Below are 27,739 nucleotides of genomic sequence, written 5' to 3'. Positions count from 1 at the left end.
ACGTGGTCGACGGCACTCGTGATTGGCTGAACCGGTAGGGAAGGAGGCGGAAGTACATTCAAGACGTAAACAACCACAGACGCAACTGAACAAAGTCCTGTGACAACATCTTCTAGTCATTCACGAACATGACCTAACAAAAGTCGGCAACTTTCACGAAGCAATTTCGGAAGATTGGACGGCTGTTACCAATGCAAAGTGTTTTTGCGGTGAGTTACAAGGGGTTTGAAATTAATGTATTGTGTGTAGTTCTCGTCTTGGTTTGACTTCGGACCTTTAATTACACATTTAAATGTACTGTGTAAGACAACCAAGTTAGCGTCAAATCTAAGCATTGTTGTCATTGTAAATGCATGAATGCTCGAGTTATTGTCAGTTAGTGTTATTAGTATTATTTTAACAATTTGTTTATTTTTGCTGTTGTAAATTGCTGTGATTGGACTGCACGGCATCATACTGAGTTGTTTGGACATCACATGGGTGATTTCGTTATAACGAAAATTCAGCTTTTCCTTATTACAAACGCCCCTCAATGGTGCTCCAACGGTTACAACACTACCTGTTTCACTTCCCATGCTTTGGGGGAAACAACAGTGCAATCATTTAGCTATCAGTTATTTATTGCTTATTCTCAGAGGTGGGTAGAGTAGCCAAAAATTGTACTCAAAAGTACTATTACTTTAGAATAATACAACTGAAGTAATAGTAAAAAAAAACTAGTCCTCCAAATAATAGCTTGAGTAAGAGTAAATAAGTACTGTATTTAGTGAAAACAATACTCAAATACTGAGTAACTTCTGATGTTTGTTTTTTGTCATCAGAGCAAAAATTATGGATTAAGTCGTTTTTAAGCACATGAATTAAGACTAAAACAATAATAATTGCTTTAAATCAAATATATTTTTATTAATCCATTTTTGGTTGGGGGGGGGGCAATGGAAATCTTGGGGCCCCAGGAAGTTGCCTGTGTTTATCTAATAATAATTACAAATAAATCCACCTCTGATAATATTTGTATTTCTTCATCCTGTGGTTGGTGTAAGTGTAGACATATAAACAATTATTCATTCGCAGTCTTTCTTGTTTTGAAGAGCCAATATGAGTCTCTGCTGTCCTCTTCTGCTCTGCCTGGCAGTTGTCTCTGCCTTTGCTGTGTCGCCTCCGTAAGTACAGGGAAACCCTTTCATTCACTGCATTGTTGTCTGTTAATATTTAGTTCAGTTTTTTAAGAATTGTATGTGTGGTGTACATTTTTGTTTTTTCCAGACACATGTGGACCAAGCTCATCCTCACCCACCACTGGCCCAACACATTCTGTTCTGTGAGTTTCCTTCAGTGTTTTTAGCCGAAAATGTGTTTAGAGTATTAATGTCGACTCTTCAGATGCAAAGCCATTAATCATTTATCTCCTTCATTTCTGCTGTGCAATTGGCAAATGTTGCCTATTTTCGGATCAGCTTTGCCACTGACTCAACTTTTAAACTGATGAAGTCATGTGACATTTCACTCATGAGGCTGTATGCTTTTGATTGTAACAACATGCAGACATGGGCTGTTTTTAATTCCTCTCACGGGATGAATGTATCTCTGTAGTAGTGTTCTCTGCATCTGACAATTTCACTTTAGGCTAAATATGTGATTCCTGTCAGTAGTTTTGGTGGACAACTGTGAGCATTAAAGTGGGTTATGAGACCAGATGTGTGTGATACATTTCAGATAGAGTCCTGTCATCATCCTAATATCAGCTACTGGACACTCCATGGACTCTGGTAAGCGTACAGTACGTGTGCATGTGTGCGATACTTGCAGACAGAAGGACGTTCTGTTCAAGAAAGATACCAAATGGAAGCTCATGGGTTCGCCATGAATTTATTTAGCCCACAAATCTTACAAAGATAACACCCAATTGTGCATGTATGCTGATAACGTTGCTTCCTATGTACGCAAAGGCCTATTCCTCGTGAATATTGTTCATAAATGACTAAAATTGTGTTAATAACCCATATCTAGATGCAGATTAGAGAACATGATTATTGCACAGTTTGCTGTATTAGGGGGTCAGAAAAGCAGTCGTAAGGTTGTGTTTACATTGTTGCTCTCTGTGGTTAAATACATTGCTTCACATTTCCAAATGGAATTAAGGGGTTGTAATAATCATAACTCTTTTTTTAATATTTGCTGTCCTTTTGCAGGCCTGATAAAGGGAATCTTTGTAACGCATCATGGCATTTCAACTCATCTGAAATAGAGGTATTTTGTAGTCGTAGTAGTTTTGTAAAAAGAAATACTAATTATAATAATATTCTATTTTCAGGACTTGCTCCCAGACATGGAGAAGTATTGGCCTGACTTACTGAAACCTGCATCATCTGGATTTTGGTAAGGAGATCAATAATTCTGTTGTTCTTTTGTTGTTTTTTAACTGACAGTCAACAGAAGTTTCAATTATTTAAATGGTTAGGATGGCACTTTTATTTTTGTGCGAGAAGATGATTGGATATGATTTGTTTTACTTCTCAAAAGTAAACTGTAAACTCTATTGCAACAGGAAGTACGAATGGTACAAACATGGCACATGTGCTGCCAAAGCGCCTGCGCTGAACAGTCAACATAAATACTTCAGCAAGGCACTGGAACTGTACCATAAAGTGGACTTGGATAGGTACTGAAAACTCACACATCACTGAAACAAATTTCGAGACCACCATTTACACTTGACAACATTCACAGTCTATTATATTTCTTCAACTGTGTCCCTGTTATTGTAGCATCCTGACGAAATTTGACATCATACCATCTGAAAAGTATTACAAAGTAAGTATTTCTGTTTACAATTTACTGTATTGGAGTGTATAGCATATAGGGAAGTGTAGACTAATAACTCCCTACCACTGTGCTGAAAATGATCCGGTTTTGCATAATTGGTCTTAAAGCGGAAAGTCAACCCCAAAATTTCTAAATTTGTTCTATGCGTCTCCACTAGTCAACACGCGGCATTCTAATTAATATTGCGTTTGCGGAATATGAGTTAAGCAGTAAAATCCACTTGTTTTTGTCCATCTCAGGGGGCAACCATTTTGCTACATGCTGTCAACTGAAAATGACATCACACTTGCTCGGGGCTCTGGTAGCGAACAATCATGGTTCAGCTTCAGAAAACAGATGAGTCATGATTGGTTAATACCTGAGCCCAGAGCAACTGTGATGTCATTTTCAGTCGACAGAAAGTGGCAAATGGTCGCCCACTGAGATGGATAAAAAAAGGGTGGATTTTGCTGTTTAACTCCACAAACGCAATATTAATCAGAATGCCGTGTTTTGACTAGTGGAGGCTCATTTTTGGATTTTGAATTTTTGGGGGGTGACTTCCCTCTTGAGTTTTATTTACTACAAATAATGTAACATATCTTTGGTCATCAATCTATGCCACTGACGTGACAGCAGGACAAGTAAATGCTCATTTTTTTTCGACAATGATCTTATTTTAGTGAAGAAAAAAACTCTCTTACCGTGCTAAAATAAGAAGATCATTGTCGAAAAAAAGGAACTTTAACCTACTTCACGAATAAGAAGACAAGATGAACATCGTTACATTAAGTAAATGCTCTTCCACTAGATGGCAGAAGGTACAATTAACCTGTGTATCTTTTTTTTGTATGTAGAATATGTGCATTGACGCGATAAAGGGTGGGAAACTCAAGTATAGCGGTAGGAGTGATGATTTTAATAGCCTTGCATCAGTCAGGTAGCAATTACCAGTAGATGAAAACAAATCAGACAAATGACATTTACATATAGTATTTGTCTTAAAAAGATAATATCAAAGATGCATTTACAGTGGTCCCTCTACTTAGGAAATTAATTGGTTCGGGAAGAAATTTCTTAAGTAGAACATTTTGTAAGTGGAGACATGTTTTCCATGTAAATGCCCTAATACGTTCCAAGCCCCCCCAATATTCAGACATAAATGTTTTATAAAGCACAAAAATGCATCAAAACATGTAACAAATACATGTTACAATTAGATTACTGCACAATAAATGAGAGTTGTGCATAATGTAAAAAACAAAGAATAGAGTAAAGAATAAAAATGATGGTCGTTTACCTTTTAATTGCTATCCTCATCGCTTTTTGCCCTCTTTGGTTCATGTTCTCTCTCAGAAGTGTTTTTTTCCTGGCGTTTAGTAAAGAACTGATTTAATAACGTGGCGATTGTCGATACATTACGGTCATATTCTTTGGCGAGATCAACCAAACGCATCCCTTTTTCATACATTTCTATTATCTCTTGCTTTGTTTGTATGGACCCAAAAAACGATTTTCTCTTTTTTTTCTTTTCCTCGTTTCTAATTCACGTCAGACTATCGGAACACCTCATGGCCCGAGGGGCGAATGACGAGGACGCTGCATAGACATCTGTCACATATATATCTATCTACCTGGCTATCTACACACATAGACGCATACGGTAGAGGGGTCCCTCTTAGCCAATGGGATGCCAGGAAGATGCTAGGTAATAGCCAATGGCAGAGCAGCTATGAGTATGTTGCGTTCAGGAAACTCTGGAGCTGCGAGTCGCAGCCCATTCTGCTAGTAGCAGCCCATACTTTTGCCTTTTGTATCCTGAAATTTCTTTCGTAACAAGAGGCAATATTTTCCTATTGATGCGTTTCGTAGCTTGAAAATTTCGTATGAGGAGACGTTCGTAAGTAGAGGTACCACTGTATATTGTTAACTTCAATCATATTGATGACGGTCATAATCATGGAATGTTCCCCTTGTGTGTCATTTTGTAGTTTTCACAAATCGAAGGAGTCATAGAAAACTTCTATGGTGTCAAACCTAAGATACAATGTGTCCATCCATCTAAGGTATGAGCGTCGAACAACAATTGAGTGTTGGAATCACCACAAATGAAATTCACTGTGAGCTCAACAGTTCCACTCAATATTTGATGTGTTTTCTAGAATACTGATGCGCAGGTTTTGGGTCAGATCGAGATTTGTTTCAGCCCCGACTTCTCTCTCCTGGATTGTGAGAAAGAGATCTCTTCCACCGGAGGCTCTGCGTTCAGTGTCTGCGACCCTGATGTACTAGTTTACTATCCAACTCTTTGAAACCCTAAGGCAACAACACACTACAGCATTTACAAATGTACACATACTGTACATTCTCAATTTTTTCCCCCAAATAGCTGTACTTTAAGTTTAGCAAATAGCAATTCACACAGGCCGAGATAGGCAAGCTTGCTCTAATTTAATATTGTACTGTAATAGTTGTAGTCCCTGGCAAAACATTTCCCATTGTTTTTGTCAGCTCGCTACTGTTGATTGTTTCAACCCATCTACTAATCAACTTTATCAATGATCTACCTTTTTTTTTGAATAGTGTCATAATTGTGCCATAATAATTGTTGTTTTTATGTTAACTTGTTTTTTGTTTTTTTTTAACACAAATTGCACAACAGGGTTCATCTTGTTAAGTTACCTCTTTTCAGCATGTCAAAAATTATTCATGAGCCGTTTCAGGTTGTTTACAGCAACAGCATTGAAGTCTGTGTAAGTTGTTTCACCTATTAGACTGTGTTAGTGCTAATTCAATGATTTAAGAGTAGCAAGAATGAATGATAATTGAATTTAGAGTAACATAAAATAGATTACTTTGGGGCAGACCAAGTTAATTGGAATCATATGCCACTGTTTTTGTATTGTAATCCAATTTTCAGGGAGCGGAGTGCAGAGGAATTTTGCTATGTTTGTCATTGTAATGCCATAGCTGTGTTTATAGTGATGTGTTTTAATATGGTAAATGCATAGGGTGAGGTAAATATAGGAATATATTTCCCTTGTTAAATATCAATAAAAAAATAGATTCACTGTGTGTGTGTTTTTAGTCATTGGTAACTGTAAAAATGAATTTCCATGAATCTGAAGTACACTGGTTACTTATGTGCACTTACACACACTATGTAAATGAAATACAAGATCTTTAATCTCATTACCAAGAAAATGCATTGAACAAAGTTGCTTATTGGTGACCCCACCTCCATGTTACTCTGAACCAGATATGTGATTATGCAAAGTCGAAAATGGATGGATTTCTATTTAGGGTAAGCGTATAATAACATAAATGTCAAATTTAAGCATTATTGTCTTTGCAGTGGCAGACTTGATACCACCACTCTTGTATTGGAACTCATTAGATTGTTGTACCAAATGAGTGCAGTATTGTCCTGATGCTGTTTTTCAGCCTGTCTTTCTGCATGTATCTTCTCCGTCTGTATAGATGTTAATATTGTGATCTCCTTACAGAGCTTTAATCCTATCTACACAAAGACACCATGTCCATAATCCTGAATCTCTTCCATACGACACAGCAGACTGCAATTGATGACTATGTTGATGAGTTTCAACATTACAGAAATGCCATATGGTACTCTGTATTGGGCTCAGGTTACACATTAACACACATTCTGAATTGAGTAATTTGCTGACTTTGGGTGAAGCAGGTTAAGATGCTTTCTAAATTATAATCCCTCAACGGGAAATTCCGTGACCCTCTGGCCCAAATTTGTACAGATTTTGTCACTGCCCGGTCTTGTGGTAATGATATTAAGTTAACGTCAAATAAAAAAAATATGGAGTTTGCTTTGGCCACTTCACCCAGGTTGAGTGCAGAATTCCTTCACTACATAACCTCGCGCCCCTTATGTAACACTGCAGCTATGCAAAGCTGCTGATGTGACAGATCCGCGCACTTACGCGCGCACTGAGCTCACACACGACAGCGCTGGATAATTCAATCAATCAAATTGATTTTAAACGTCGATGTCATCACGTGTCACGGTGTTTCCCCTTGGTTGTTCTGTTTCTCATTCCCATGCCAGTTCAATTTGTTTTCATACAATATGCTTTTCAAATCATGGCAATCAAAGTACGCCTCCATCAGTGAGAGGTTAAACGAGAAAGGATGCAGGGGGAGACAAAACAAGGTGACACCACGTGATCTCGCCAGCTGTTGCTGCATGCTGCTGGGAGGAAGAAGGGGGAGCAGGAAGAGGAGGGAGAGGATCAACACACACATGCGCATGGAGAACCGATGTTAGGCTGCATGCTCCTCACGCCTTCTCTTGATTCATCACTAGATTTAAACATCTTAATGCGCATACAAGACGAAACTGAGGCTCGGGGATCAACAGCTCCGTAGCTGAGAAGGCGATCAAGGGGCGTACGGAAATTATCGCGAAATTCAAACGCCAAAACGACCGCATCATGACGGGACAAGCTGTGGAATCGCTTCGCTATTAGAGACGCCACCAAATCCGCTCGTTCGTGCGCGTTTACTTCCACACGGAGAGGAGATGTCCTTCACAAACGGAACAGATGCGCAGGTCTGATCGTTGCCATGGATACCAGCACGCGAAAATTCACAGTGAAGAGATGGTTTTCCATCTACCTCAAGAACAAAGCCGCCCGGAACAAGAACACGACGGGATTCTGTCAGCTGGAGGTGGGTCATATTTGGATTTGGCAGGTGCGGTAAACCGGGCTTTAATTAGATAGCATCCCATCATATGTGAGTATGCCAAAATTCAGGAGGAAAAATACAGGCCTGTATGGCACAAATTGTTGGATTTTAAGATGCATCGAAGCAACCATGATCGATTAGTTCATTATTTATTTGGCATATGTACTCTGTACCAACATAAGAGCGTTTGTTTTAATGATCCCAGTCCAACACTTGTGCATTATATGATTTTGCAACCTAAACATGACAAACTGAAAAGATATTTTCATCATTTGTGGCATTTGACAGAATACATAATTGATGACAATGTAAACAAACAAAGTACTCCGCAGTAGTTTGCAAATTCAAATACCTCTAGCAGTTGTTTGCAAAACTTCACAAAACTTTTTTCCTGTGTATAACTCCCTTTATACTACCATCGAAATTTGCAGTTACTGAACGTTTTCATGAACGCAAGGTGTATGGCTGGATTTTCAAAAACTCCCAACTGTGAAGCTGCATGGTCGTGCTGCAGTACCTTGCATGTATGTCATTTGGTTTGTTGAGGGATGGAATGAGGCGTGAGGTCACTGCTGCTGCAGTGTCACCAATGTCGTTGTCTGTCCGGGGTCCAGGACACCTCAGCAGAAGGCCACTGCTTGGCCTGAGAGAGAGGCAGGCATCTCAGAAATGCAATCAGACATTTGAGCAAACAAGCGGGCAGGCGGCTTGATAGATAAATGGATCCAGACAGATTGATTCCGTGGATGCCACAGCAAGGGAGGTCTATTTATAGCCCAAACAGATCAGAGCAGCTAGGACAGGGTGGCAGCATGCTCTTTAGCGGCTCATTTTGTATTTTGATATATAAATAGATGAAAAGCATTTGTGCTGTAATGCAATACTGTACAAATGAATCTCATTTTGTCAGAATGTTTTTGACTCTAGCTAGCATATGCATGCCACTGCCAGTTTGTTTACCTGCCAGGCTGCCTGTCAGTGTCAGTAATATGAGGCTTGGATGATTCATGTCCCTGCTAGAAAAGGCCAGAGTTAGAGATTTGCATTCAGGAGGCCAATACTCGAGTCATGGAGTTGTTTCTCTTCAGGCTGACTCACCTTTACAGACCAATTTGTGAATACTGAATAGATACGACTATTAAGGACTAAGCGAAAACAAAATAGTCATTCAATTGAGATATTTGTGGAACACCAATTCACAGCAAAAACAATCTCAGTTTAATCTCTTTTAACACAAGACAGGTTTAGAACAACAATCGTTATAGCTTAAAAAGACTCAAAGGATCCCGACATGAGCAAGCACTTAGACAACAGTGGTGCAAAGGGAAACTCCCCTCTAACACGGTAGAAGCAGTATGGCGCAGACAGCTGTCTTTGATCTCTAAATGATCAATTTTATTTATTTAATTGCAAGATACGGACTACTTGATCTCAAATGTTAGTCCTCATTGTGATCCCATGCGGGTTTCCACAAGGGTCTTTTCTTGGGCCACTTCTATTTAATATCTTCTCATAAAGTGTATTCATCAAGCAATGAGTGGATGGGCCAGAATTTTCTCCTGCTCAATACACTCAAGACATAAGTGATTGTTTTTGGCCCCAAAAGTGAAAGGTCCAAGATCAGTGCTCACCTTGATCCTATGTCATTGATAGCTTCAAATCAAGCTGGAAATATTGGTGTAGTTATGGCGCGGAGTGGACTCAGAACTGAATTTTAACAGCAAATATATAAACCGTTACTAAATCCGCCTATTACCACCTGAAAAAACATAGCTCAGATTAAGGGTTTTCTGTCTCAACCAGTCACCGAAAAACGTATTCATTCTTTTATTTTGAGTAGGATAGATTACTGTAATGGTTTCTTCACAGGTCTTAATAAAAAAAATCAATCAGGCAGCTGACCCAAAATGTTGCCACCAGAGCTCTTACAAACTGGACCACATCACACCTGCCCTCAAATCACTACATTGGTTTCCTGTGAGTCAAATAATAGATTTTAAAATATTGCCGCTGGTCTATAAATCTCTAAATTGTCTTAGACCAAATTACACGTAAGATGTATAAGTACTTTATCAGGCATCCAGACTCCTCAGGTCGGCTGGGACACAGTGTTTTCCCAGAACCAAAACCAAAGAAAGTGAAGCAGCAATTAGTTCTTATGCTCCTCACCTGTGGAATAAACTACCCGAATACCCAAACTCTGCTCAAAATGTCGGTTCGTTTAAATCAGGGCTGAAAACATTATTGTTTACTGCCGCATTTTTGAAAATCTATCCTCTATTCTCTCGTTTTAATCACCATTATCACATTAACTTTTCATTTATCTAGACTGATGCTTGGTTTTAATCATTTTAATCTAATTGTTTTAGGTTATGTTTCTGTATTTTTTTGCTGTGTCTTAATACTTTGTTTCTCTTTCTATCATGCTTTAATGTTTTACGCAAAGCACTTTGAATCGTCTTGTACATAAAAAGTGTTCTCTACAAATAAACTTGCCTTGCCTAATATGATAAATAAATTTGTTTTGTTGGGTTTTCCAGTGTACATATGTAATATGGTTTTACTAAAAAATGATCTAAGTATCTACCACCATCCATAACTGTTCATTTGAGTTGATTAACAAACAAAATCTAGCTTGGTTTTGAGATGTTTCTTCAATTTTAGTTATGTAACTGATAACTTTCAATTCCATTTCATAAATGTGTCCTAAGTAAAGCATCAAAATGGTTTCTCCCAATACAGGTTAATGTGGTATAGTGCAGGTTGGCATGTGATCATATGCTTGACTAAGCAGACTCAATAGGCTGAAAAAAGGCCCTTCACATTATGCTTCACCGCCAGTGTCCATTCAAGGTCAATGGTATTGATACATAAATGTCAGCTTTCTCCTGGTAATGAAAAATACAAATATACATACATGCTGTATTTTATTGGGTCAACTTGATCAATGTGAAAGTTACTGTCATTTCTTACACGCGCTTCAATGTACTGTAGTTCTTACTCTTCAATAATGTTGTCCTTTAAAGGCACATTCTGATGCAGGGACACGTTCTTAATGAATGGATGAATTATCAGGGGTTGGGCCAGACTCCTTAGCTCATCTTAATTCTTTACCTTATCAAGAGATTTTTGAAAATTCTATGCTTCTCCTTTGGAACTTGCTCTGTGTACTGGGAAATATTCCCAGAGCACAAAGCAAGGTCTGTAAAATGCATGCTTGAATGACTTACGAAGAACACGAGAGCTCTGACCTTGAAGTATCGTCGGAATAAACTAAAACAGCATTAAAACTCATGACCTCACAAATATTCTTCTGGATGAATAGTCCAAAACTTTTCTTCTTCCAGTTTCACCTGGAAATTAGTATCCCTATAATTTTGCCCATTTATTTTTTAAACCAATAGCTGTAACGCTTTCTTTTTCTGCCAGGATGACAGCATACTCAAGGAGATTGACATCAGCCACCATGTTAAAGAAGGCTTTGAGAAAGCTGACCCCTCTCAGTTCCAGCTGCTCAAGGTGCTTGGACAGGGATCCTATGGAAAGGTACATCTTGAAAATCTGTGTGATAAGCAGATACAAAAAAAATTACACATGACGCTATTATTTAAATAATAATCCATGACAGCCGACCAGATGTTAACTCCCATCTGCAGGCTTTTCCACTTGCATGACTAACCCTGTAAGTTGCAACTTAGAAGCAATAAGCAACAGGCTGGATACTATTACAAGCGTAGTCAGTGTGATGATGTTTTCACAGGGTCCCTAATTGAACATTAAGCCAGAGGAGACCGTATGCTCCATCGTGCCGTCAGTGATAAATACTGACAACGCTGATGACTGACATCAATCATTTTCAGGTGTTTCTGGTGAGAAAGATCAGAGGCGTGGACAGAGGGCAACTGTATGCAATGAAAGTCCTGAAGAAAGCCACACTTAAAGGTAGGGCTGCAAATGACTTCTGAAGATTCTTTTTCAGGGATTTCAGTGATTTGTTTTTCAAAACACATTCAATATATTTGAAGGTAAGTGCTGAAGATCACGTGCAAAGACTGAGAACACATTAATACTGAATTGCTGAGACGTACGTAGTTTTGAACTCTTTTTCAGCATTTCAGTTCATTGTCCTGATTTTTTGCGGCTTTCTCGTGTGAGTTGGCCCTCCACCACTTTATAGATATAGTATGACTTAACCCATTTCTACCACTACTGCATGTAGTTAGATAGCAAGCTATGATAAAAAAAAAATAATAATAATCTTACCTGAAGTGTTGTGCGCTTTAGGCAACCGCTAAAGTGTCTTTTATGCACCCAAACATGGCATACGGAGCAAGGTGGTGGCGAATTTAATGGCCCAGACAGTCCGTAAGCATGCTAGCAAGCTAGCGGGCTCACACACTAGCGAGGCCGAGGCTGTCCAATTCGCCACCACCTCCTTCCATGCGCTGCATGTGGGTCCACACAACAGAGGCACACCAGGGAAAGTTAATCCGTTCATTATGTTTGCTAGCCTGCCATCTAGCGAGCTCACTAGCCTGCTAGCGCCTAACTATTGAGCGGACCAGCGACAGGCTTGTCCAATTTGTCACCGCCTTGCTTGGTGGTGCATCGGTGTGTGGGTCCACAGAACAGAGACACTTCAGTTGACAGTTAGCTTTATTAAACACAGAGGCACAAGTTATTCAGCCTCACACTGACGGTAATTTGAGCACATGTACAGAACAAACATACAGTATGTGATTGACAGGTGAAAGTCAAAAGCATTCAGCGGGCACCAGTTGCGGAGCCAGATTGAGAGACTGCTGACCCAGAGAGATTCCTGAAAAAATATATACTTTAAAATTTTTAGTAAATTGTTATTAAATTATTTTTGAATGTGTGTTTCCTTGTTTTTTTATGTTATTGAATATTAAGAATGGCATAATTGTGGTTGTCTAAGGAAGATCTGACCTTCATATCATTCGGTTTGTTATTTTACTTGAATATACGGCCCACCCTGACTTTTCCAGGCCCACCAATTAGGTTCTGGCTCCACCCCTGACGGACACACATTTTTGTTTTAATTCATTCAAATTTGTCAGGCTTGTTAATGATACTCTTCTTTGTGGTATGTCAAATTTCCAGGACATTTTTAAGATGTTGACAAGCAAGTTAGACATTAGATGAAAAGCAAAAATAGTCATAGTCATTGAAAGTGTTCCACATGGTTGTTGTTGCAACTTGTTAACCTTCAATTACCTGTGCACTTAAAAACTAATCACAAATATTCAGTGAATGATTGGGTATCCATGGTTTTCTGAACTCTGTGTGCCCTAAATTCAAGGGGATTTGAACAAATGCGGTTAGTTTGTACCTTTCATTCAAATAAACTGGTATTGAATGGGATTATTGTCAATGAGGACGCAGTGTTATTGTGAATGAATGAGTTTGAGTTGTCTAGTGTTGACTCATTGTCTTTGCACTATGGAATTCTTTAATCCTCTTAACCTACACCCCATTGAATTTAAGTGGTCTCGTCTCAAGATGGATGTGAAGCGGTAACATTGCGGTTGTATTTACCTTTTCACAGCACGGGATGGCTCTAAGCCTAATTGTTGTTTTTTAATCAAGTTAATGCAGTTTTATCCTGCAATTGACATTTTTTTTTCAGAGATTTACCTAAAGGATGTTAATATCAAATCTCTTCATATCCCCTTCCAAGTCCGAGACCGTGTGAGATCCAAGATGGAAAGAGACATTTTGGCAGAGGTCAACCACCCGTTTATCGTGAAACTACACTACGGTAAGTCTGACTTAATGCGCTGACTCAACGTATCAAAGAGATACGTGTTTTGTTGTTACTTAAAGCTATTATTTAACATCTTTACCACACTGGAATGTGCTCACTTTTTCACCTTTTCAACTCTAAATACATGCTCGGAAATAACACTGTGATTATCCTAAAACCCTAACGGAGTTATTAAGCCCCAATGTGTCATATCTGGTGTGTCTGTGTGTGCGTGTGCGCGTGTAGCCTTCCAGACAGAAGGGAAGCTCTATCTAATCCTAGACTTTCTCCGAGGGGGGGACCTTTTCACTCGTCTGTCGAAAGAGGTTAGTTTGGTATTTGTCAGCTTTAAACAATGTCAAGCCTTTATAGTTCAACGTTTGTGTTTAAGAAACGTTCTGAATACTACGCTGTAGCATACGTTGTCCCTGCATGCATCACTACATTGGACATGTTTTGATATGTCTATATTTTGTTTCCTCCAGGTGATGTTTACGGAAGAGGATGTCAAGTTTTACCTTGCAGAATTGGCTTTGGCTTTGGACCACTTACACAGTTTGGGAATCATCTACAGGGACCTCAAACCTGAAAAGTATTTACACACTTGGTTCTTCTTTTGCTGCCTCAGCCAATGGAGGTTGTGTTTATTGCCGGTTTAGTTGGATCATTTGTCAGCAAGAACGCACAATCCCCATTTTTGCAATTTTGGATTTAGTGGTAGAGTGTAATATTGAACAGAGGATGCATATTAAATATGTGAGAGGTATGACCTTTCAAATTGTCTGCCAGCAGGGATGACTAAAAGCCTGTACATTTTAATGAAAGGCAACTGAGTAGGGATGGGCATTTTACTGCATTTCATAATCATCTCTTTGGCAAATTAAAAATCAGTTCATCGTAATACTGTAATTGTTGTAATTCAAACACAATTTTTCATCTGTCTTTGTATGTGTGGAGCTGATGTGTCATAATGAGCAGAATAATCCTTCCGGAGGAGTTGCCGTACTTAGCAGAGGTCAGGGTGGATGTAGGTCAACTTCCCATAGGTTGTTGTTCAAACTTCAAACTAGGTGTGACTGAATCAACAGCACCTCTGCTGCTACAGTCGGGTCGAACCCATTATTGACTATATTACTACTGCACAAATTCAACTAATCATAAATCACATGTTTTTGGCATCTCGTCTTCCAGTCAGCCAATTTCCTCAGACTATAGCGCTCTGTGTAGCAGTGAAATGTCTAGTCAACAAGGCGACAGTTTTCACAGATCTGTACACATTCGAGAATATGAAAATAAGGTAGTTGTAACTTGTCGATGAGTAAAGCAGTTAGCCTTGCGTCGCTAACCGCTAGTCCCGTTGCTGCTGGTCTTAAAACATTCATACTCACGAGACCAAAGGACCACGGGACTGGCAGGGAGAAACTAGAAAAGTGGCTCAAAGTGAAGGTCCATCTTTCTACATGACAAGTTATGCCCAATAATGCATGGACAACAACTAATGCTATGCTACCAGCGTGTGGATTTTTTTCCCAAACATTAGATCGGTAGCACAGCCACTTTCAAAATATGCAAGTCTATTTTCTAGTCCAATAACACCAAAAGGCACAAATTCTCACTTTTTTTTTAAGCCTGGCTACAATGTCCCATTTTAGAACACACTATGCTATGAAACACTTGATGAAATTGTCCGCTTAGCTGAAGAGAAACAAGCCCTGGGCTCCCACTGATTACAACAACTATATTCAGTGTAGTGGTGAATTGTAGTTTTAATCATTTGCGTTTTTTTACTTTGTTGCCGGTTTGTCAAAATATTTCTCCACATGAAGTCAGTTTATGGGGCAAAACAGGTTGGGGACGGTTGTACTGAGCTGAAAATATATCAATAACATTATCGATGAATCGAATTTGACTCGACTTTCATCACATTATAGTCGACTACAAAAATAACTTCAATCCCTTAATTTACAGTCAAGTAGTGAATTCCATTTTGGGTCAATCTCTTCAAGACATAATTAATGAACCATCCATTAAACACAAAATTTGTGGCAGTCAGTTAATTCACAAATCAATTACTAGGCCCATTTCTATGCTGCAGTAGATTGAGCAATCAAACGTTGTCATTTAATTGTCCTTGGGAGAGGACTGTATCATTAGAGTCTTCAGTCATTTATTTCTTTGATTAACGTAACATTTTTCTCGACAGCATTCTTCTGGATGAAGAAGGACATATAAAGATAACTGGTAAGTACATCCAAGTGTTCCTTCCTTGACTTTGTTTTTCTTCTCCTCCAAAACGTGAACCATGTCTATGTCACCAGACTTTGGCTTGAGTAAGGAAGCCATCGACCACGATAAAAGAGCATATTCCTTCTGTGGAACGATAGAGTATATGGCTCCAGAGGTGGTGAACAGGAGGGGGCACACACAAAGTGCTGACTGGTGGTCCTTTGGGGTACTCATGGTAAGATTTGTTTTCGCTTTCAGCCCTACCGTTGAATCTCTTCATTTGTCGTTAAGATTATATCCTGTCACTTTGAGTCATCATGTGTCTGCTTGTTTGTCAGCCAGGGGCTTAGTTGACTCATTTTGTAAAGGAGGTTAACATTCACTGACAGATGGCAGCCATATCAGGGCACCGGGGAAGGGTGCCGTGACTGTGTCATATAATTTAAAGAAAAATCAATTCGAGCATTGAAAACACCTTATTGTGAACTATGCCAATTTGTAAAATGAAATAGAGTAAGGAAATGTGAATTTCCTACATTAAATATTTATTGCAGCCTATTGTATGAAGGTGCCTAATGTGGATTAAAGAAGCATTATAATTTCAATAATATTAATTAGCATTTACCAAGTATAATTTGTTCTTACTACTATTCTTGTCTGCCTTGCAGTTTGAGATGCTGACGGGATCGTTGCCATTCCAAGGAAAAGATCGTAAAGAAACAATGGCCCTTATTCTAAAGTAAGATTAAGAAGTGATACACTTAGTATTGCTTTCATGACGGCTGGGAATAAATTAGTTGATTGATTGTCAATTGGAATTGATTATTAATAAAGCATGTCTTGTAACAGTAGAGACAAAATGAAGCACACTCCTTGGGTGCAAAAGAGAAACAGCCTGGTGGTGTTGATTTAATTCAATTAGTTTGTGGCCTGAAGAAGAACAGCAACATGAAGACTTGTATATCCTTTTTTTAGCACATATAAAATTGCACATCAATTTTCTCAAGGTCAAATGTCCATCAATTAGTTACCTTATTGTAAATCAGGGGTGCCCACACTTTTTCAGCCTGAGAGCTACTTATAATATGACAGAGTCAAAATTATCGACCACCTACTAAAAATGCAAAACACATTTCTAAATATATTGAGATTTTTTTTTTTTTTATATGTACCGTATATGCTGGTGTACCTTGCATGACTGCATCAACCTATATAGCACAACACAACAACAAAAAATGTTTTGTAATTACCTTACTCTGATGACTTGCACTGAATGGAATCAGCCAGGGACGCATAGTCCGGACAGTAGCTGCTGATAGCCAGCCTCAAGCAGATTTGCAGCAACAACAACCTGCCGATTCGCTCCATTCGGCGCGTATAAAGCAAGTCAACTTTTTTGCACACTATGCTAATGCTAACAATATTGCTGGCCGCCGAGTGAACAGGACGCTGTGTGGCTGTGTGTGACTTTAGTATGCCCGACGCTAATTGGCTGCTGCGAGGCGAAATGGCAAAAAAGTTGCGTTGTTTTATACGAGCCAATGGAATGAATGGGCGGATTTCCGGTACTTAGCTACGCAGTCCACCGCTCCAAACGCACCATTTGCGCCGCGCCGCACGCAACCGCAACCGCCCGCGTGAACTACATTGACTCCGATTCAAACGCAGCATGAACGTAGCAATACAGCACTGAGGACGGATCTACCCACAATGCCTTTGCGATCGAACAGGCGATCGCGATCGACGTAATGGGCACCCCTGTTATAAATCAATCATGATTGCAGAGTTTTTATTTTTGTGCTAGTGTTGTTTTTGTCTTTTGTATGCAAGTATATTTGCAGCTCTTGACCAACAGAAATTAACTGCCATGCATATGTAAATAAGTACAGTATGTTTCTTTTTATGTCTCTGAAGGGCCAAATTGGGGATGCCACAGTTCCTTAGTCCTGAGGTACAGAGTTTATTAAGAGCACTTTTCAAGAGGAACCCTGCTAACCGTCTAGGTATTGTGGACAATAAAATCATTTAGACCTTGTGATATACTGTACACTTATCTGTGATTGACTGTCGACCAGTCCAGGGTGTAGTCTGGGCTCCAGGTACCTGCTGGATAAACTCCAGCTTCCCGCAACCCTGAACAGAATATGCTGAAAGAAAATAAATGGATGGTTGAATACATTCAGCTTGACCGTACAGTTCTTTGGATAAACAAAATCAAGTGTCAAATGAAATGGCTGCAGATGACTCCGCATTTCTGAAGGGATTCAATACCAGTGTGTCAGCTAGCATTGATCCTTTCACACATATTGTAGTGTACAGCATCAATGTGGGCGTTTTGATTTCTCTTCACATTATATTATTATATATTGTACAATTAATGGAGTTTTCATCGCCGTAAATCTTTGACTTTGAAAACAAAACTATGCGTAGAATTCAGTTTAAATAAACTGTGTATTGTGGTGTTCAATTGGCAATCTAATTGGCATTTTCAATGTAGCCTTCTTGGCACAATTTTTTACATTTTGGTATCGTGTGGGCATTCCGTTAAGCACTGTTAGCTTACCTTATGTAAATGTGTGATTCACAGGTGCAGGACCAGATGGGGTGGATGAAATAAAAAGTCATTGTTTCTTTGCGTCGATCAACTGGAATGTGAGTGCAAAGACTTTTTAATATGTTAGGACATGCAAACATAAAATTATATTATGCACTTTACTGAGGAACTTTGAGTGGCTTTCAATTTTGCATAATATATGATGACTGTGCCTTTTTTAATGTAAACTATTTCTGAAAGGTTTTCTAAAACTTTAAACTTAATTATATTAAGCTTAACTGGTAAATGTATGTAGGTATGTAGTTCTATGTGTGTGTGTGTGTGGGTGTGTGTGTGCGCGCATGTACGTATACAGTACTCTAGCAATTAAATACACTTTGCAGCTTAGAGGTGGCCACAGTATTGAAGCACCAGAGCTCTGACAGAATCACACCTCAAATTTGTGCCAGTCCTCCAAATTATATTGTAACGTACTAATCCTCTTAGCGTTAATAGCCTTTCTAGTAGGATGTTTGATCATCTGTGAGCGAGGTTGTAACCTTACAAATCTCACTCAATGACATTAATGCTTTACTGTCACAATTAGCATCATAAGATCGCACAGCAAATATATTTTTTATTTGACGTCTGCCAATATTGAAAGAGACCAAGTGACTGTCAGTTAGACTTAGTGAGGCATTTTGTGTGCTTTTTTTTTTTTACTCGTGTTAAAGTAGTGGCACCTACAGGGAAAGTTAAGTACTACATTTAAATGTATTGCGTTGCGATGAGAATAATGAGTCAAATGTGTTAATTTTCAGTGGCAATGATGCTGTTAGAAAATACACAATGATAATACAGCATACAGATTCAAATTGCAGTTCCAATTATAATTGTCTTTTGTTTTAGAAGTTGTACAGGAAGGAAATTAGGCCACCATTCAAACCAACAGTTGGAAGACCCGAGGACACTTTTCACTTTGACCCGGAGTTCACCTCCAGAACGCCCACTGGTAGCCACAAAACACATTTACACGCATACATGTATTATAAACCAAATGAAATAAAAATCAAGGTGTCTGGTTGTGCATCTGGTTGTGTATGTGTTTGCCAATTTAGACTCTCCCGGCATCCCGCCCAGTGCAAACACACACCAGCTGTTCCGTGGTTTTAGTTTTGTTGCCACTAATCAAAGTCAGGAACCAAGTGTGGCCAACGTTCTGCCTTCCCGCCAGGAAGGCAATACCATTAATCCTATTGCACAGGTGCACAATGCATTTCAGAAATTATGCCACACCATAACACTCTCAATCATGAGATCAGCACAAATAATCATGTGTGTGTGTGTGTGTGTGCGTGTGTGTCTTTAGCATCTCCGTGGTGATGTGGCCTTCACTGACATTTATGAGCTGAAGGAGGAAGTTGGCCAGGCCGCCAACTCCGTCTACAGGAGATGTCTTCATAGAGTGACTGCCGTGGAATATTCAGTGAAGGTAAACTGATACATTAGCATACACAGTGGAACCTCTCTACGAGTCAGAATGTGACCAATATCAGAAAAGAAAATAAGAAAAAGTTAAATATGATATATATAATATAATATATTTGAGGAAGTTGTGCCTTTTGTGGAGGAGCTGATGAGTGCATATGATTTGCAGATTATTGACAGAGGAAGGAAAGATCCATCTGAAGAGATTGAGATTCTTTTAAGATATGGACAACATCCCAATATCAACACGTTAAAGGACGTATGTGAAACATTCTTGAATGATGAAAACAATCTAAATAGACACAACTTTTGATTCGCTTTTGCAGTTCTCGTTAGTTACTGACAGTATGGAAATATCTGTGTGTGCGCTCCTATCTTCAGGTGTTTGATGATGGCCAGTGCGTGTACCTGGTTCAGAATTTGCTGAGAGGAGGTGAGCTGCTGGACAGAGTGTTGACCGTGCCAAATTTCACAGAGAAAGATGCATCCGACATCATCTGCACGCTGACCAAGACTGTGGAGTATTTACATTCCCAAGGGGTAAGATTAATGCAACAACTACAGTATATTGTTCATTTGTTTAAAGGTGTTATAGAACAGGTTTTAAATCACCATAACAGATTGAAAAAAAAAAAAAAAAAAAAAAAAAATCTTACCGTATGTTTTTTTTCAGGTCGTGCATCGGGACCTGAAACCAAGCAACATTCGCTACTGTGACGACAGAAGACTCCCAGAATGCATCAGGATATGTGATTTTGGCTTCGCCAAACAGCTGAGAGCTGAAAATGGCTTACTGATGACCCCGTGTTACACAGCAACGTTCATGGCACCAGAGGTCAAATTAAAGCGGCAATGATTATGAATGAGTGAATGCATTATGAAAAGTACACTATATTGACAAAAGTATTCTTTACCTCCTTGACTTGTACGTGAATGCACTACTAAATCTCTTGAAAAACTTTCCCAGAAAAGCTGAATCTGCTATAGCCATAAAAGGTGGACTGTTGTCATATTAAACCCTATGGGATGTGTCACAGTCTGCCACAGCCAGTTAGCCACGCCCACCAAAATGTACTCTGCACCCTTTGAAAAAGTTTTATTTTGAAAAGCGTTATATTGTTTAGCTTCTATGTGTTATTAACATTTGAATGTGTGCCCTATAAAAACATAAATGAAACACTTGGGATTCTTTGCACATGGCCTTTTTTCGTGTGTGCAGGTTCTCAAGAAGCAGGGTTATGACGCGGCATGTGACATTTGGAGCTTGGGAATCTTACTGTACACCACCATTGCTGGGTAAGCTTCCGAGCTCATACGGTGACTTTAATGTGGCTCTATTATTGTGTGTCTCCGCATGTTTAGAATGTCTCTCTGCCCTGAACCATGCTCTCCTTTTTACCCTTAAGTTTCAGTCCTTTTGCCAGCAGTCCTGAAGACTCAGCAGAGGAAATTCTAGCTCAAATAGGTTGTGGTAAATTCATCATCAGCGGAGGTAACTGGGAGCTGGTGTCAGACGCCGCCAAGGTTCGATGTACTTGTGTGCGGACGTGCATAAATACTGCTTCCATTTAGTGGTTCAGTGCATCATTACAGTGCATGTGTCTGTATGCGTTTAACAGGACATTGTGACTAAGATGCTCCATGTGGACCCCCACCAGCGCCTGACTGCTCCCCAGGTACTTGTAATTATATTTTTTCACCTCTACTTCCTCCAAATAAACTTATGATAATATAAAGTTGTATGATTTTAGAGCTGTGTGAATTCAGTTTTGTCAGACATCACGTTTACCAAATATTTCTCTGATAATGACGTCAAATTGGCATTAACTTTTAAAGCCAGTGTACAAAATATTGTGATTGTATAGTACGTTTTGTCATGCTGTGCAAGGAGTTAAAGCATTGAGAATGATTCATATTTTCTTTACTTGATATGTACACGCGCATCTTTGTTGGTGTATTTAAGACCTTAACATTACCATACAACTTTTGTTCTTTTAAGGTCCTTCGCCATCCCTGGATCGTAGGGAGGGACCAGCTCTCCGATCGAGTCCTCACGAGACAAGATATGCTCACTGTCAAGGTAGGCCTTATTTGTGTACCTATTAGTAACATCCAAGATCTGGTTCAAACACCCGGTCGGACATTACCGGTCTACCAGTTTTTAGGCTGATCATTTAATGGCAAATACAACACTGTGTTTGGCTCGTAAATTTATAAATCTGACTAAACCTCAACGCATGTCACAGTCAATTTGTAGTAAACTAGTATGGTCCATATTCAGATGTCATCATCATTGTGTCCGTTAGATGGTGGTGTTTACCACAGATTGAGTCGTTGTTGGGTTTTAAACGTGTCTTCTTTATGTCCACCAGGGGGCGCTGTCCGCCACCTATTCGGCCTTGAGACGCTGTACTCCGGCTCCGCTCCTAGAACCTGTTCAGTCCTCCAACTTGGCCCAGCGGAGAGAAATGAAGAAAGTTGGAAATACAGTCATTAATTCAGAACTTAAAGAAAAGGGGTAGATAAAGCAGACTAATACGATTTATAATGAGAGAATAACTCTTTATTTCACGCTTGCCTCTGGAATTCGATATTTAAAATTCTGGTTCCAAATGCTAAAGTTGCAGTGGCCTTTGTCAGATGCACCGGTTTGCTCTCAGTTGCCTTTTTTTTTTGTTGTTGTTTTTTTTTGGGGGAAAGGACACACCGGGCTCTTCATAAGGTACAAATGCACAACGTAATGAGATCCACTGCACTGCACGGCATCATACTGAGAGATGTTTCAAATATCGTGGATACATTGCAACTAGTATATTGTATGAAAGTGGGAGATAAATGTAGAAATTATGCACTTGTTCCTCATATGTGTCCAGTGAAAGTAACATTTTCTAGTATATTTCTCACAATTCAGAAGAACTGACAGTGACAGTGAATAACTGGTTTCAGAATCCAAGTCATGGTTTTAATAATGTTGACAAATCAGTGTTCAAATACACATTTCTGAGGACATCTCTTCAATGTGAATGCTATACTTTAGTTTGGTCTTCCATGGCTCAGTATTAAAACCTGTAGTGAGCTGCAGCTTCGTTATCCATAGTCAGGTTCAGCAGCTGACCTCATCCGGTAGACAAAACCAATACAAGTACTCAGCTTTTTCCTTCTTATTTACTCACTTAAATCCACACACTTTGCTTCGTTATATGTATATAAAGTGAACTGAGTTAATGACACCAGTGCAGTAACAATAAGCTCAAATCATTTGTTGGTGTGTGTTTGTGGTTGTCCTCCTTCGCTGCAGCTTAGGACCCATACAGTACCACACAAAAAGTAGCTCAAAGTAGCCACTGATGTCTTATGGACCAGTTAGCTGTGACGGTATATTACACGAATCCAACTGTGTCATCTTCCTTTATGACATTGTTATTTGGCTTACAAGTAGTCATAGTCAGCATGGCTCTACAGCGAACACCACACCCAGCAAACCTTTTTCGAATGAATAAACCTGCAATTATTCTGTGTGCGATCAGCTGTCGCTGCCATTTAGGCTTCTGTTTGCTCGTAACTTTGAAAGCAAAATCAATTGGTGTCTGAGATTTCGATATATTATGCTAATTGCTGCAGCACTCAGTGTAAATAATACAGTACGTGAGAAAATATATATACTGTATGTAGCTTTTGGATTGGATGTCGTTAGATTGTGTCGGAGTACCAAATGTACCCACTTGGTGATTAATCCGGATGAATCAATTTGCACTGCACAGTTGAGTCAGGTAGCATAAAGCTGGTTATGACTGATATGTTGATATGTTTTAGTCGTCATGACATGTTTGAGATAATGCTGTAAATATGGCATTGTTCATTTATTTAGCCTGCACATAGTGTTGCACTAAATCACCTGAGCAAGGTCCAATTGTGTATAATGTATAACAAGGAGCAAGCTTTGAGTCTGTAAATATTGTGCGTGCAGACTGTACATATAATATTGTACCATTTATCCGTTTACGGGTGTGGATACTCTCTATACCTGGCTAATCATCTAAATGGTTGGTTAATATGCCAAAGTTTTACAAATAAAAGATACGATTACAAACAATAGTATTTTTCTGATCGGTGTGCCTTCATTTGGACTTGTGCGTTTGTGTGGTGGGTTTACCAGAGCCATTGTTTTAAAAATAAATACTAAATTGTTCAAATTAATCACACTTTCACTCCACATTCAAAAGTTCCTAACTGGTTCATGTTGAGTATCAAATTTTACCACAATATGGAATAATATAGCCAACATTTGTTTTAACCACATTGCAAAATGTTTAATTAATTTAAAAATCAAAGTAGTGGTAATTGCCATTAAATGAGCAAAATGTTTTTTAATACACATGTAGAGTGGGCCTACTCATGGACAACATTGTGGTTGCCACAATGGTCACTAAAATAACTTCAAACTGATGAGAATGGAATTTGGCATAATGAATATTGACAAGCCACAATGTGTCTGGGAGAATGTCTTTCAGACAGACAAAACTGGAGCTTTTCAGCATGTCACATCATCAGATACACAGATAAAAATGGTGTAGTGCACAAAATAAAGAACACTGTACCTCCTGTGAAGCATGGAGCAAAGGCACAGTTGCAGTGGCGTAGCTGGGCTGTATTCCACATGGGTTTGAGGTCAAAGGGGCCCGACATTCCACACGCGGATAGAGGACAGAAAAAACATGTTAAAATGCAAGAAATTGACACGGCTTTACAAGGATAAATTAGACAGTGAAGCCAGAGACCGATATCTTACTATATGCTATACGATATGCTCATATCCCCCCCAACACAATGCCGCAATGACCCAGTCTGACGTTATACACTGTCCCACTTGACTGTCACACTGCAAGGGTCAACCACAGCAACATTATAGTAAAAAAAAAAACGCCACTGACAATATGAGGAAATCACATATTTATTACTTTGTTAGTATGTTTGACACCTTTTAGCATGTGAAGCCGCTAGATGGCAGCAAGTAACACTTTAGCGACCTCATTTCGTTTACTTACAGAAGTTTTCCCCCTTCAATGCCAAGATCCTATCAAAAAAAAAAAAGAAAGAAGAAGAAAGTCTTTAATTTGTATCAACCACCAAGCTCGCTTTTGCTTCCATAAAAGCTTTTAGCAGGCTCTGAGCTGATGTGGCAGGTGGGTGTGGCTGGCTCATCAGGCCTGACATTTAAGTGCAGTAGTGCTCCGAGCGAACGGGAGTTGAGGATATGAGTAGATAGAGATGACAAGGCCCCCTGTGAGGATGATTGCAGTGGAGTGACAAGGGGAGAGCAAACAACAGAAGGTGTTGTCAGGCGAAGGAATGAAAGGCAAAAGAAGGGAAAAGGAGCTTGGAGAAAAACAAAAACTTTCAACCAGCAATTAGTCCAGGTGCCAATGCCTTTCATATTTTCTATGTTAATTCCATATTTATCTGACTGAATCTGGTTAAAAGCCGCTTTCCACTTAATCCGCTTTCCCTGAGGTTCAGGCCTCGAATCACTACTGTTGTGCCTGAAAGACACACGCGCGCAAATCACAACATTCAGTACACTTGCACAATCTCATGACACAAATGTAGATGCTTTACGTAAACTATGATAATATTCCAGGCCCTGGTTGTTGTATAAATACTGACACTTGATGCTTTGACGCCGCACTCACCAGCCGTACACATAAAGCACGATACACGTACACACCGATTTTTAACATCTTGATCTATTTTGAAAATATGAGTGACCCCACACATGACAACAGGAAAAAAAAAACCTTCCTGCTCTTATAGTGTATATAAGAGCACAACACACTCATAAAGATGTCTGTTGTAGCTCCAAGACTGACAATACAAACAAGTCGTAGAAGACAACTGTTAGCTTATCTGCTAACTGCATTGCAGCTGCAAATTGTTTGTCGTGTCACACACTTCAAGTTTCTTTACCGACTATTGTTACGTTTCACGAAGCAATTGCGGACTCTGTGACTTGGATGAACCTGGTGTTGACCACTCGTACTCATTTGCCAACTAACAAGAGGACTTGCATGCATAATGGGGCTATATTCGACAATATGGCCAAAGGAATTGGGACACCAGACAACAAGAACGAAAAGACAAGTCAACAACCCAAGTACAAGAGTCTTTTGGAAAGTTTGTCTGTGACTTCTTGGTCAGTTCATCCAGAAGAACATTTAACTGAATAAAGTTCATTTGCGAGATCAAAGGTCATGGATATTGAACTGTCACTAATTCATCCCAAAGGTATTTGATGGGCTTCTTCCACACCAAGTTCACCCAAGCATGCCTTATAGAGTTGTTTTGTGCACTGGGGAGGGAAATAGTTCACATGCAGAGATATTGTAGAATGTTGCTATTGTAAATTGCTAAAAGTAGACAAAGTAATTGTTCTGTGGTGTTTTTAAAGATGCGTTTTGCTGACATTTTATGGCGTGATATTTCACAATATGAGAAAATATCAGCATGTAAGAATGCTTAAGTGCTAACCTTGTTTTGTAAATTCCATTGTTGCTGATTTTTAAAAATTGTTATTCTATATACAAAACTCACGTTTGTACTATCCAGTGGCATCTTGGTGTCAAGTATGTCGGAGTTGTTTCATTTAGACATAAGTAATGTATTGATAACATTTTGCCGTATCTATAGGCAATTAGCAGTAAACTATCACTCTTTAAGGCAAGAGGAACTGAGCCCCCCTCCTGCTGCTTAAGTACAGTTCAGTTGTATTTAACTTTTTAGTACATTTGTATTTCCACTTTAAAAACTGTATTTTATTTTCCTACACTTAAGCACACATTGTTAAGATAAGGTGTTAAAACTTCAATGTTACAATGTCTTACAGTAATATTGAATATACTTTTGAGGACCACTACGCCTCCCACACTACTGCGTTTTTCTTAGTCATTATGGTGGTAGTTAAAGAGTTCAAGGACCCTGATTGAAGTCTAAATTGTTTGTTTTTTATATACTTTTTGAAGAAACTGTCTTTCTCAGCTACTTTTTGCTGATTATTTTTAAGTTAAGGTTGAATTTCTGGAAGCAGCTCAAAGGAGAAGCAAAATGTTCTTGTAAGTGTACATTCTTAGATTAAATGATTCCTTACTTCGTAAAATATATAACAATTTTGTCAAATTTTAGGAACATTATTCTAGTTGTAAGAAATGTTGCGGTCTTTAAGGAGCTAGAATTATGGCTTATTTTAAGAATTCGAGCCTTGCAAATTTTTCTTATCTCTTGGGCATTTTTGGGGGGGAATTTTAAGATATATTTCTCATGGATTAAAAAAAAAAATCATTTCTCTTTTGTATTCATTTTTTCTTAGCAGATATTTGTGTGTTCTTTGCTTAACATTCAAGTGTAAGTCTGACATTTATGCATTTTGACAGGTATGGAGATCCCACCACCTATGGCAGTAGCTACACATTCACACACACACACACACACAAAGAAACAGTGCTACAGAAGACATCCTGTGGCACAAAAGTCAGACCAGCCACTCGGACATTCAACGAATCAGACGTACAAATCTGCGACATACGGCCGGTGACAAAGAGATTATCACCGTGACAGGAGAAGTGTGTGCAGCTGTGGGTGGTGGCGGAGTGTACGACAGGCGGGTGGGGGTGGGGAACCTTAGTCTTTGTAGATCATTACATTGGACTCTTCTATCACAACCAGATCTGCATTTAAAGTCGTTGTAACAAGCTGAGAGGCATAAGTAGCCTACATACAGTAGGTACACAAAAACAAATAGAATCCAGTGCGAGAGTTGTATTTAAATTTTGGTCGAGGGTCGGAAGTCAGCTGGGAGAGGCTCCGGCACACTTTAACGTGGATGTGCGTTAGTGGATGTTATAGAAAATGCATGGATGGTTGCTTTGTTGTTTCAAATTTCTGCACAAATTGCTGCAGTAATGATGATATTATCTCGTAGCCCGAACGCACGCGCCCTCACCAGTCAGAGGATAAGTGACTTTGTGCAGAAAGTCAATTAATCTTTTCAGTGGTGAGCTCACTCACCCTTCCTCCACCTAGCTTAAAAGCTTCATTTGCCTCCTATGGAGAACAGATACAACACCATTAGTGAGATGATGGTAGTATGGGGAAAGGGGAAGGGAGCATCTCACAGTCGGATGAGCAGAGACAGTATATCCCACACA

At 39.2% G+C, this 27,739-nt stretch overlaps 3 protein-coding genes and 1 long non-coding RNA gene across 4 annotated transcripts in view; 2 read left to right on the top strand and 2 right to left on the bottom strand.

The window, feature by feature from the left end:
* The window catches only part of myom2b (myomesin 2b), a 41,176-nt gene extending 25,870 nt beyond the window's left edge, over positions 1-15,306 (bottom strand). The window contains exons 1-3 of the mRNA XM_086025023.1: positions 11,791-15,306; positions 11,023-11,088; positions 8,045-8,170 (exon numbers count right to left, since the gene is read on the bottom strand). The gene's annotated coding sequence lies outside the window, so the exon portion shown is untranslated. The remainder of the gene's footprint in view (positions 1-8,044; positions 8,171-11,022; positions 11,089-11,790) is intronic.
* On the top strand, positions 52-5,876 carry rnaset2 (ribonuclease T2). Its single transcript, XM_086025599.1, has 10 exons — positions 52-209; positions 1,092-1,163; positions 1,267-1,321; positions 1,717-1,769; positions 2,193-2,250; positions 2,315-2,379; positions 2,549-2,662; positions 2,769-2,814; positions 4,797-4,871; positions 4,968-5,876. The coding sequence occupies exons 2-10, from the start codon at positions 1,099-1,101 to the stop codon at positions 5,115-5,117; spliced, it is 681 nt and encodes a 226-aa protein (XP_085881725.1). The 5' UTR covers positions 52-209; positions 1,092-1,098; the 3' UTR covers positions 5,118-5,876.
* On the top strand, positions 6,890-23,639 carry LOC147149953 (ribosomal protein S6 kinase alpha-2-like). Its single transcript, XM_086025025.1, has 22 exons — positions 6,890-7,509; positions 10,957-11,073; positions 11,388-11,469; positions 13,229-13,309; positions 13,541-13,620; positions 13,780-13,886; positions 15,498-15,535; positions 15,613-15,755; positions 16,189-16,259; positions 17,435-17,523; positions 18,108-18,172; positions 18,963-19,065; positions 19,172-19,317; positions 19,423-19,545; positions 19,711-19,800; positions 19,923-20,081; positions 20,215-20,376; positions 20,761-20,837; positions 20,948-21,065; positions 21,161-21,217; positions 21,541-21,621; positions 21,914-23,639. Exons 1-22 carry the CDS (start codon positions 7,405-7,407, stop codon positions 22,061-22,063), a joined length of 2,244 nt encoding a protein of 747 aa, XP_085881151.1. The 5' UTR covers positions 6,890-7,404; the 3' UTR covers positions 22,064-23,639.
* The window catches only part of LOC147149951 (uncharacterized), an 18,818-nt gene continuing 12,610 nt past the window's right edge, over positions 21,532-27,739 (bottom strand). Inside the window, exons 2-4 of the long non-coding RNA XR_015086062.1 lie at positions 24,587-24,615; positions 24,140-24,187; positions 21,532-21,990 (exon numbers count right to left, since the gene is read on the bottom strand). This is a non-coding gene — a long non-coding RNA (uncharacterized LOC147149951). The remainder of the gene's footprint in view (positions 21,991-24,139; positions 24,188-24,586; positions 24,616-27,739) is intronic.

The sequence above is a fragment of the Filicampus tigris genome, chromosome 3, assembly GCF_054856515.1.
Source record: "Filicampus tigris isolate MCC_2025a chromosome 3, RoL_Ftig_1.0, whole genome shotgun sequence".
Taxonomy (NCBI): domain Eukaryota; kingdom Metazoa; phylum Chordata; class Actinopteri; order Syngnathiformes; family Syngnathidae; genus Filicampus; species Filicampus tigris.
Note: the sequence above shows the minus strand (reverse complement) of the source record. Positions and strands in the feature narration are given on the sequence as shown.

Excerpts from the sequence above, each read along its gene's own strand:
- rnaset2 (XM_086025599.1), top strand. The coding sequence starts at position 1,099 with ATGAGTCTCTGCTGTCCTCTTCTGCTCTGCCTGGCAGTTGTCTCTGCC. Across the intron at positions 1,322-1,716 it reads GGCCCAACACATTCTGTTCT|ATAGAGTCCTGTCATCATCC; the intron begins GTGAGTTTCCTT and ends GATACATTTCAG. Across the intron at positions 4,872-4,967 it reads AATGTGTCCATCCATCTAAG|AATACTGATGCGCAGGTTTT; the intron begins GTATGAGCGTCG and ends TGTGTTTTCTAG.
- LOC147149953 (XM_086025025.1), top strand. The coding sequence starts at position 7,405 with ATGGATACCAGCACGCGAAAATTCACAGTGAAGAGATGGTTTTCCATC. Across the intron at positions 17,524-18,107 it reads GAACCCTGCTAACCGTCTAG|GTGCAGGACCAGATGGGGTG; the intron begins GTATTGTGGACA and ends TGTGATTCACAG. Across the intron at positions 19,546-19,710 it reads CCGTGGAATATTCAGTGAAG|ATTATTGACAGAGGAAGGAA; the intron begins GTAAACTGATAC and ends TATGATTTGCAG.